The 12,010-nt window shown below is 42.0% G+C and overlaps 1 protein-coding gene across 3 annotated transcripts in view; it reads left to right on the forward strand.

Annotated features, from left to right (window-relative positions):
* CCDC66 (coiled-coil domain containing 66) overlaps nucleotides 1-12,010 on the forward strand; it is a 50,298-nt gene that overhangs the window by 5,833 nt on the left and 32,455 nt on the right. For all 3 annotated transcript variants that reach the window (XM_075833910.1, XM_075833912.1, XM_075833911.1), the window contains 2 exons: nucleotides 6,970-7,081; nucleotides 8,607-8,698. In XM_075833910.1, coding sequence (XP_075690025.1) covers nucleotides 6,970-7,081; nucleotides 8,607-8,698 — 204 coding nt within the window. The remainder of the gene's footprint in view (nucleotides 1-6,969; nucleotides 7,082-8,606; nucleotides 8,699-12,010) is intronic.

Here is a 12,010-nt window from a genome sequence, read left to right on the forward strand (position 1 = left end):
GAGGTAGCACCAGCATGCATGATGGGTAGAAGGCAAGCTGGCGGTGGCATTGTGATGCTCTGGGCAATGTTCTACTTGGAAATCTTAAAGGGGTTGTCCACTTTCTGAAAACTGATGACCTATCCACGGGATAGGTCATCTGTATATGATCGGTGCGTGTCCGACATCCAGAACCCGCACCGATCCACAACTCCAGGTGCCTTCGTGCACTGGATGTTTGGAACGGGATGCAGTAGTTGGAGCCGGAAGCAGAGGGCTCCGGCCACTGCATAGTGGCAGAACTGCAGCTCTGCTCCTATTCACTTGAATAGAAGCAGAGCTGCAATACTGCAGCTTGGCCACTATTCTTTGACCGGAGCCATCTGCTTCCGGCAACATCTCCTGGAGTGGCGGATTGGTGCGGGGGGCGGACACTCACCGATCATATACTGATGACCTATCCAGTGGATAGGTCATCAGTTGTCAGAAAGTGAAAAACCCCTTTAAGCCATGACATTCATGTGGATGTTCTATTGACACGTACCACATTCCTAATCCTTGTTGTAGACCAAATACACCCCTTCATGGCAACGGTGTACCCTAATGGCAGTGGTCTCGTTCAGCAGGATAATGCGCCCTGCCACACTGCAAAAATTGTTCAGCAATGGTTTGACGAACATGACAAATAGTTCAATTCATTGGATTCAAATAAGTCCGATCTATGGAGGCTGCACCTCACAGCTTACAGGCTTTAACCCCTTAAGGACGCAGCCTAGTTTTGGCCTTAAAGGGAATGTGTTGCCAGAAAAACATGTTTGTTTTTTTTAAATTAAACATTTAGTGTGTGGGTGATTAAACATTGTTCAAATTTTTTTTATTTTTTTCACGAGTCAGGAAATATTATAAATTAATTCTAATTTATAATACTACCCATTTTTGGTCACTAGATGGAGCTATTCCCAAAATTGCAGCATTGCAACATTGGGTTAAAAGCCCTCGCTCTAGTGAGCTCTCAGCGTCCCCCCCCCTCCTTTATCCTGGCTAGTGCCGGGATAAACGAGGGGTTTGAACGGTGTAACCTCCTACACTGTGTGTCGCCATTTTTTGAGCTAACACACAGTGTAGTAGGTTTACATACAGTAGTAAACACACACAAACACGAACATACATTGAAATCTCTTACCTGCTCCTGCCGCCGCGGCTCCCTCCGGCCCGTCCGCTCCGTTTGCTGCCGCTGGTCCAAGTGCACAAATCCGGAAGCCGCGACCGGAAGTAGTAATATTACTGTCCGGCCGCGACTTCCGGTCCACAGGAAAATGGCGCCGGACGGCGCCAATTTCAAATTGGACTGTGTGGGAGCGGGGCATGCGCAGTTCCCACACAGACGCCGTACACGGAAGTCAATGGGACGGGAGCCGTTCGCAGTCCCTATGGGACTGTGGCTGCCGTATTCCATGTCTGTATGTGTCGTTAATCGACACAGACAGAAATGGAACAAAAAATGGCAGCCCCCATAGGGAAGAAAAAGTGTAAAAATAAGAAAAAGTAAAACACAAACACACAAATGAATATAAACGTTTTTAATAAAGCACTAACATCTTTAACATATAAAAAAATTATTTGTGATGACACTGTTCCTTTAAGGCTCAGAGCCCAGTTTTCAAATCTGACATATTTCACTTTATGTGGTAATAACGTCGGAATGCTTAAACCTATCCAAGCGATTCCGAGATTGTTTTCTCGTGACACTTTGGGCTTCATGTTCGTGGTAAAATTTGGTCGATATATTCAGTCTTTATTTGAGAAAAATTGCAAAATTTAGAGAAAATTTAGAAAAAAGAGCATTTTTCAGAATTTAAATGCATCTGCTTGAAAAACAGACGGTTATACCACCCAAAATAGTTACTAGTTCACATTTCCCATATGTCTACTTTAGATTGGCATCGTTTTTTGAACATTATTTTATTTTTCTTGGACGTTACAAGGCTTAGAACATAAACAGCAATTTCTCATATTTGTAAGAAAATTTCAAAAGCCTTTTTTTTAAGGTACCTGTTCAGTTCTGAAGTGGCTTTGAGGGGCCTATGTATTAGAAACCCCCATAAAGCACCCCATTTTAAAAACTAGACCCCTCAAAGTATTCAAAACAGCATTTAGAAAGTTTTTTAACCCTTCAGGCATTTCACAGGAATTAAAGCAAAGTGGAGGTGAAATTTGCAAATTTCGTTTTTCTTTCTGAATTTCAATTTTATTCTATTTTTTTTCTGTAACGAAGGTTTTACCAGAGAAACACAACTAAATATGTATTGTCCAGATTCTTCAGTTTTTAGAAATGTCCCACATGTGGCTCTAGTGCGCTCGTGGACTAAAACACAAGCCCCAGAAGCAAAGAAGCACCTAGTGCATTTTGGTGGTGCTTTTTTTTATTAGCATATATTTTAGGCAGCATGCCAGGTTTGGAGAGGTGTTGAGGTGCCAAAACAGTAGGAATCCCCCAAAACTGACCCCATTTTGGAAACTGCACCCCTCAAGGAATTAATTTATGGTTATTGTTACCATTTTGACCCCGTAGTTTTTTCACAGCGCATATTTGAATTGGGCTGTGAAATTAAAAGAATGACAATTTTTCCAATAAGATGTCATTTTTGATCAGAATTTCTTATTTTCACAGGGAACAAAATGCCCCATTTTGTTGCCCAATTTGTCCTGAGTGCGGCAATACCCTATTTGTGGCCATAAACTGCCGTTTTGGCCCATGGGAGGTATTAGAAGGAAAGGAGCGCTATGTGTTCTTTGGAGCCCAGATTTTGCTGGATTGGTTTTCGGGTGCCATGTCGCATTTGCAGAGCCCCAAAGGTATCAAAGCAATGGAAACCCACCAGAAGTGACCCCATTTTGGAAACTACACCCCTCAAGGAATTCATTTATGGGTGTTGTGACCATTTAGACTCCACTGTTTTTTCACAGAATTTATTTGAATTGGGCTGTGAATTCAAAAAAATTACATTTTTTCCAATAAGAGGTAGTTTTGGCTCAAAATTTCTTATTTTCACAAGGAATAAAATACCCCAATTTGTTGCCCAATTTGTCCTGAGTGTGGCAATACCCTATTTGTGGTGATAAACTGCCGTTTGGGCCCATGGGAGGGCTCAGAAGGAAAAGACCACCATGTGGCCTACTGGGAATTTTCTGGCGCTAAGTCGTGTGTGCAGAAGCCCCTGAGGTATCAGTACAGTTGAAACCCCCGAGAAGTGACCCCGTTTTAAAAACGACACCCCTTAAGGAATTCATCTAGAGGTGTAGTGAGCATTTTGACCCCACAGGTATTGTGTAAAAGATAATGCGCAGCAGATGGTGCAGAGTGAGATTTGCAATTTTCTATATATATGCCATGTCAGTGTCCGATATATTGTGCCCAGCATGCGCCACCGGAGACATACACCCCATAAACTGTAATGTGGGTTCTCCCGGGTATGGCAATACCCTACATGTGGCTGTTATTAGCTGCCTGGGCACACGGCAGGGCTCAGAAGGAAAGGACCACCATTTGGCCTACTGGAGCTTTTCTGGTGCTAAGTCTTGTACGCAGAAGCCCCTAAGGTACCAGTACAGTTGAAACCCCCAAGAAGTGACCCTGTTTTAAAATCTACACCCCTTAAGGCATTCATCTAGAGGTGTAGTGAGCATTTTGACCCCACAGGTATTGTGTAAAAGATAATGTGCAGCAGTTGGTGCAGAGTGAAATTTGCAATTTTCTATACATATATGTCAATTCAGTGTCCGATATATTGTGCCCAGCATGCGCCACCGGAGATATACACCTCATAAACTGTAATGTTGGCTCTCCCGGGTACGGCAATACCCTACATGTGGCTGTTATCAGCTGCCTGGGCACACAGCAGGGCTCAGAGGGGAAAGATGAGGAGGGGTAAGCTGTGCGAAGTGGATCAGAGCGAGTAAAACTGGGGTAAATTAAAAATAAAGAGATGGATGATAAATTTTAAAACACTCTTTCATACAGAGCTCTGGTTTTTCGGGACACGCGTCACATTGATATATTGTGTCCTTCCTTATCCCCCTCTTATAGCAGACTCTGCACCTCTTTTGACTTTTTCCCTTCTTGCCAGTTTGGGGAACTTCTCCTAAAAAGTGTTGCCCTGGTACGATGCCTGTGGCCTCGCTTCGAGAAGTACTGTAGGGCTTCAGGACTTGATCTGACAAGTCCACCCCTCCCATGTACCTATTGTAGTCCAGGATGCAGTCTAGTTTGGGGGTCCCTGTACTGGTACCTCGTACAGGTACATGGGTACTGGTGTGGCATCTCCCTGGTCTTGTACTTGACACACACTATGTTGCTGCTAGATTGTGCCCAGCTCTCACCCCTTCTGAGTGTTTGCCCAAGCAGAGTCTTAGGGAGGCCTCTCAGGTTTCTTCTAGCAGTGCCGCATGCCGCAGGACTTCTGGAAGCGAGGCAGTTGAAGAGTGGGACGCTGGTATAAAAATTATCCAGGTAGAGGTGGTAACCCTGGTCCAGCAGTGGGTGCACCAAATCCCACACAATTTTTGTATTAACTCCCAGTAAGGGGGGGCATTCTGGGGGCTGAGTACTGGTGTCCTTCCCTTTTATATATCCTAAATTTGTAGGTCTACCCTGATGCACTCTCGCACAGCTTATACATCTTCACGCCATACCTTGCCCTCTTACCCGGCAGGTACTCGCAGAATTGAAGCCTCCCTTTCAAATGTACCAGGGATTCATCTATAGAAATACACTTCTCGGGGGTGAATGCTGGGAAAACCGGCCACTGAAACGGTCTAATAGGGGTCTCCGTTTATACAGACGGTCAAAACTGGGGTCATCTCGGGGTGGGCATGGCTCATTATGAGTATAATGTAAGAAGCAAAGTATTGCCTCATTTTTATTTTTTAGTTTCCAGCTCAGTTCTGAAGTTGCTTTGAGGGGCCCATATATTAGACACCCCCATCAAACACCCCATTTCAGAAACTAGACCCCTCAAAGTATTCACAACAGCATTTAGAAAGTTTATTAACCCTTTAGGTGTTTCACAGGAATTTAGAGCAAAGTAGAGGTGACATTTAATTAATTTAATTTATTAGGCACCATGTCCGGTTTGAAGAGGTCTTGTGGTGCTAAAACAGTGGAAACCCCCCAAAAGTGACCCCTTTTTGGAAACTAGACCCCTTGAGGAATCCATTGTAGTTTTCTTGGGGTGCATGCGACTTTTTGATCAGTTTTTATTCTAATTTTAGGTGGCGTGGTGACTAAAAAAACAGCAATTTTACTATTGTTTTTTATTCATTTTTTTTTTACAGCGTTCACCGTGCGCTATAAATGACATATTCACTTTATTCTGCGGGGCGATACGATTACGGCGATACCAGATGTTTATAGTTTTATTTTATGTCTTATGGCGTTTGCACAATAAAATACATTTTGTAAAATATAATTTATTTTTTGTGTTACCTTATTCTAAGAGCCAGAACTGTTTTATTTTTCCATCAGGAAAGTCGTGCGAGGACTTATTTTTTGCGTAACGAACTGTAGTTTCCATCAGTACCATTTTTAGGTACATGCGACTTTTTGATCTCTTTTTATTCCATTTTTTGGGAGGTGAAGTGACCAAACAATTGTGATTGTGGTACGGTTTATTATTATTTTCTCTTACGGCGTTCACCGCGCGGGATAAATAATGACATCGTTTTGTAGTTCAGGCTGTTACGGACGCGGCGATACCAATTATGTATAGTTTATTTGTTTATTTATATATTTTTATTAATAATAAAGAACTAATCAGGGAAAAAGGGGGACTTTTACTTTTATTACTTTTAAATCTTTTATTTTCTTATTTTTGCACAACTTTTTTTTTTTACTTTTTTACACTTTTTTTACTTTGTCCCACTAGGGGACATGAGGGCAGGAGGCTCTGATCGCTATTCTAATACACTGCACTACATACGTAGTGCAGTGTATTAGAGCTGTCAGCTGTTCGCTGACAGCAAGCATAGTGGGTCCTGATTTTGTCGGGACCCACTAGGCTTCCGTCGATGGCGTAGCCAGAGTCCATTGTTAGGATTCTGGTTGCCATAGTAGCCATCACGGCCCGCTATCGTGTAGCAGGCCGGCGATGGCAGCTTAACCCCTAAGAAGCCGCGATCGCTATTGAACGCGGCTTCTAAGGGGTTAATCGGCGGGGACCACCGCGATCGGTCCCTGCACACTAAGCTGTGATAGCCTGCTGTCGGAAACAGCAGGTATCACAGCTCAAACACGCGCCGGGATTAAATGGCGCCGTGTTTACTCAGGTCAGTACTATTACTGACCTGAGCGCGAACGATGTACTTAGCGTGACGTAATAGTACTGACCTGAGCGCGAAGGGGTTAAAGAATTTGCTGCTAACACCAGATACCACAGGACCTTTTTAGAGGTCTTGTGGAGTCCAAGCCTCGGCGGGTCAGAGCTGTTTTGGTGCCACGAAGTCGTCCTACGCAATATTAGGCAGCTGGTTTTAATGTTATGGCTGAACAGTGTATGATTAATTTAAGTGAACTGTCTATATAAATCCATGCTTCCGATATCTAGGCCAGGCGCAAAGAAAATAGTCCTCATTCATAAAAACTGTTATGAGAAAGTATCCATGTTGTCTGTAGTAGCCATTCTTATCCCTTCTTTTATTCTCAATCCTGCCCATAAACAAAACAAACACGAAGCTAAATTCATAATCAAAGTATGGGCCATTAATGTCAGAAAAATCTGCCTCAAACTTCCTTCAGGAATTTGAAGCAGATTTTGACTTGCCTGCAATTTCTTTCTGCGAACTTCACTGCGTTTTTCGTCCACGGGCATTGAGCGCAGCTGATTCCGCAACTGTTTCCGTGTCAAAGAATGTCTTCTTGATGCTGTTTTCATCTAAACTATTAACCAGTGTAAATATTGATTTTTATTCTTTTCTCTTTTTTTTTTATTCTAGATTTGGAGACCAGAGAGGAAAACATTACAGAAAACCTAGCTACTCAGGAGGGGGCCAACAGTGGACTAGCAGAGAGCAGTCCTCTTCCTACCACTGACCAGACCAATGATATGTATGTCTATGTTTTTACCACTGCATTCATATTTTTTCAAAGATGGCCGTGGACACACAGATCATTTTTTTGGGTATATTTCTTTTTAACATTTCAGTAAACGTTTTTTTTTTTTTTTTTTCTTTTTTTAGGCACCTGTTCACATCAGCGTTGTCTTTCCGTTGAGGGGTTCCGTCTGAGCTTTTCGTCGGGGGAACCCCTCAACGGAAAGGCAAATGGAAACCATAGCTTCCGTTTGCATCCCCATTGATCTCAATGGTGACAGAAACATTGCTAATGGTTTCCGTTTGTCACAGTTGACTACGCTGTTGATTCCGTCAAAAAAACTGACCCTTTCAGAACGGTGACAAACGGAATACGTTAGCAAAGTATCAGTCACCATTGAGATCACTGGTGATGCAAACTGAAGCTAAGGTTTCCGTTTGCCTTTCCGTTGAGGGGTTCCCCTGATGAAAAGCTCAGACGGAACCCCTCAACGGAAAGACAATGCTGATGTGAACAGGCCCAAAGTTTTGTATTTTTAAGTCCTACTTGGGCATTTAACATGCAATCTCTTGAGCACTTGTATAATAAACTGCAATACTGAAGTATTATTGCCTGTCAGCTTGCATCCTATTAGGCCCTGTGTACTTAGATGGCAGTCCTGGGGACTATTATTTGATACTCAGATACCATAATAACCCATCGGCACCCCGCAATCGAGTCGGAAGGAAGCCCTTAGATGCTGCAGACTGCTACAACTAAGGGGTTAAATGGCTGGGATTGGATTGATCTCCTATCCCAGCCATTGCAGCGGGAGCCCGGCTGTCACTCATTGCCGGGCTCCTGCAATGATGGCTTGATAATCGTGACATATATGTACGGCATTTTGTGGGAATTACTTCCCGCTGATGACGTACATATATGTCAAACGTCAGGAAGGGGTTAATCATTCCAATTATTGCATGGCTTTTAATGATCCATAGAAGAAAATATTTCCAGCTGTTTGAGATCCGCTCCATTGGTCAGAACACATTGTAAAACACTACGATTACAGTGTTCGCTATTGTCCTAGAAAAAAATACATGTGGAGTCATGTAAGCCTAAGATATTTGGATTCATCATTTATATTCTCCATGGGTGAAATTGTTTGCACTGGCAATTCTTTTCTCAAAGTTGCTTTGAATCTCTAAGTCAGTGGCTACTGCTACTTCGGTTTCAGCAAATAAAGCTGTGTGAATATCACATGACCAGGACGAGTTTTCAAACTCTGCAAGTAAACCATAAGTATTCCCTTTGAATGTCCGCCAGCAGAGATCTTGAAACCATGAGGAACTGATACAGAAAGTATATTGGAAAGTTGCAGAACTGTTCATTATTACAAAGACTAGGCTTCATAGGTGGAAACCGGATTACCCCTTTAGGAATTGCTACATGTCCGGTTTGTGCTAGATTCGATAAACAAAGACTGACGTTATATTGAACTTCATATTTCATTGTGACCTACATTGTGTAAAATAATGATGGTGTCTTACAATTATCTCAGGGAAACAGTCAGCTCGTTCAGCGCACTCGGAGAGCGGGAGAGAAACAAGAATCTGCAGGAAGCAAAGAAAGCCCAGTGGAGGAGAGAGCTGGGTACGTGTCTCCCCTGCACTGACGGTTTGCTGTGCCGTCCTTATTGAGCTGTGTAAATAGCAAGACTCGCTTCAAGCAGGAATTCTCTGCTGACTGATTTTCTCGGCTGGCAGTGCATATTTCCTACGTTCCCTCCCTAGAGTCATCGTTTAGTTTTATGTACATAAGCTCTGATGCTGAATCCATTTCCCCTCCAGCTGTTGACATGAAGAAGTCTTCAATCCTATTCCCATAGATCATTGAATGGAGGGAGCTTTCTACCGACTGCTGGGAATTTAGGATATTGTAATTACATGTGAGGCTTGTGGATCTCTTAACCCTCTACTCGAGTCACATGGGGCTTCCTTATTAAATCTACAATTACTTAGCCACATTTTTGCAGTGTTCTGTGATCGCATTTTCTTGACCCCTTCAGGACCAAGCTCATTTTGGCCTTCAGGACCAGCCCCGTTTTTTCAAATCTGACATGTCACTTTAGGTGGTAATAACTTTGGAATGCTTATACCTATCCAAGCAATTCCGAGATTGTTTTCTCGTGACATATTGTACTTTGTTAGTGAAAAAAATTGGTCGCTTTAAATTCAGTATTTATTTGTGGAAAAACGCCAAGATATACAGAAAATTTGCAAAAATTATGATTTATCGAAATTTGAATGTATCTGCTTGTAAAACAGATAGTAATACCACCCAAAATAGTTACTAGTTAACATTTCCCATACGTCTACTTTGTTTGCATTGTTTTTTGAACATCCTTTTATTTTTCTAGGACGTTACAAGGCTTAGAACTTTAGCAGCAATTTCTCATATTTTCAGGAAGATTTCAAGGCCTTTTTTTCAGGGACCAGTTTAGTTCTGAAGTGTCGTTGAGGGGTCCATATATTTGAAAACCTTAAACACCCAATTTTTAAAAACTTCACCGCTCAAAGTATTCAAAACAGCATTAAGAAAGTGTTTTAGCCCTTCAGGCGTTTCACCGGAATGAAACCATAGTAGAGGTGAAATTTACAAACCTCCTTTTTTTTTTTTTTTTTTTTTTTTTTTTTTGCTAAAATACAATTGTAATACATTTTTTTTTTTTTCTGTAACACAAAGTTTTACCAGAGAAATACAACTCAATGTTTATTGCCAAGATTCTGCAGTTTTTAGAAATATCCCACATGTGGCCCTAGTGTGGTAATGGACTGAAATACCGGCCTCAGAAGCAAAGGAGCACCTAGTGGCTTTTAGGGCCTCATTTTTATTAGAATATATTTTAGGCACGATGTCCGGTTTGAAGAGGTCTTGTGGTGCCAAAACAGTGGAAACCCCCCAAAAGTGACCCCATTTTGGAAATTACACCCATCATGGAATGTATCTAGGGCTATAGTTAGTATTTTGACCCTGCTGTTTTTTTGCTACATTTATTTGAATTAGTCTGTAAAAATGAGAAATAGAAAAAAAATAGAATTTTGGAATGTTTACAAGGAATAAAGGAGAATAAGCACCCCAACATTTGTAAATCATTTCCTCCTGATTACGGCTATACCCCATATGTAGTAATAAACTGATGTTTAGACCCACAGCAGGGCTCAGAAGGGAAGGAGCGCCATTTGTATTTTGGAGCACAGATTTTGCTGGAATGGTTTTCAGTACCTCATATGTGGTCATAAACTTCTGTTTGGACACACGGCACGGCTTGGAATGGCAAGAGCGCTACTTGGCATGCTTGATTGGTTTTTAGGCACCATGTCACATTTGCAGAGCCCCTGAGGTACCAGTACAGTAGAAACCCCTGAGAAGTGACTCCATTTTGGAAACTACACCTCTCAGGGCATTCATCTAGGGGTGTAGTGAGCATTTTGACCCCACAGGTGTTTCATAAATTTTATAACAATTAGGCAGTGAAAATGGGGAAACAAAAAATCCCAAAAATATGTAGATTTAGCTCCCAATTTTTTATTTTCACGAGGGGTAGTAGTAGAAAAAACACCACACAATTTGTTACTCAATTTCTCCCGAGTACGGCAATACCCCATGTGTGGTCCTAAACTGCTGTACCGGCACATGGCAGAGCTCAAAATAAAAGGAGCTCAAAAAGAGGTGGCTTCTAGAGCACAGATTTTGCTAGATTGGCGTATGGGGGCCTATGTTGCGTTTGCAGAGCCCCTGAGGTACCAGAGTACAGTAGAAACACCAGAGAAGTGACCCCATTTTGGAAAGTACACCCCTCAAGGCATTTCTCATTTGCCTGGACTTATGACAGAACTCATGAGTGAAAGAGCACAATGCATATTTGAGGCCTATTTTGGAGATTTTCGCAGCACTGGCCCACTATTGCAGGGCTCCAAGGTCAAATTGTAAAACAAACCCCCAAGTAGTGGCTTCTTCTATTTTGGAAACTGCACCTCTCAAGGCATTTAAGGGGTGTAGTCGACATTTTGACCCCACAGGTTTTTTGTTTTTTTTATTGGAAATGAACGCTCAGCGGATGGTGAAAATTGCAATTTTCCACTGATATGCCATTTTAGTGCCCAATATGTGGTGCCCAGTTTGTGCCACTGCAGACAAATATCTCAAACTGTTAAGCGAGTTCTTCTGGGTATGGCGATGCCACATATGTGGACGTAAACTGCTGTTTGGGCACGCTGTAGGATTCCGAAGGGAGGGAGCGCCATATGGTATTTGGAGCACAGATTTAGCTTGGTAGTTGTTCTGTTTGAAGTTTTGCTAGTATTTCAGTTTATAATGTGGAGGCATATGTAATCTGAGCGGAGTACATGAGGGTATAATAATGGCGTAAATAAATAATAATCCGCCGTTGTGTGACCGATGTCGCACTCATAAATAATACCCAATCTTATCTGCTCTTGGAACACTGCACATTTTGCGTCGCCATATTCTGAGAGACAGAACATTTTGTATTTTTTTTTTTTTCTCCACCGGAGCTGTGTGAGGGCTTACTTGTTGCGGGACAATCTGTAGATTTCATTGGTACCATTTTGGGGTACATGCGAGGTGACCAAAAACCATAAATTGTCTTTTTTATTTTATTTATTATGCCGTTCACCATGCGCTATAAATGACCAAAAAACAGGTTCTGGAAATGTTGTTTTTTTTATTAAATTTTTTTATTTATTTTTTTATAACTGAGTTCACCGTGCGGGGAAACAATGTGATATGCAATGGGGGAAAAAGGCAGTGTTTTTTTTTTTTTTTTAACTTGAATTATTTTTCGTAACTTTTTTTTTTTTTTTGGTCCCACTGTGGGACTTGAAGGCGTGAAGCCCTGATCGCTGTTCTAATACGCTGCTTTACGTACATGGTACAGTGTAT

This window comes from Rhinoderma darwinii, chromosome 7 (genome assembly GCF_050947455.1).
Source record: "Rhinoderma darwinii isolate aRhiDar2 chromosome 7, aRhiDar2.hap1, whole genome shotgun sequence".
In the NCBI taxonomy this organism is placed as follows: domain Eukaryota; kingdom Metazoa; phylum Chordata; class Amphibia; order Anura; family Rhinodermatidae; genus Rhinoderma; species Rhinoderma darwinii.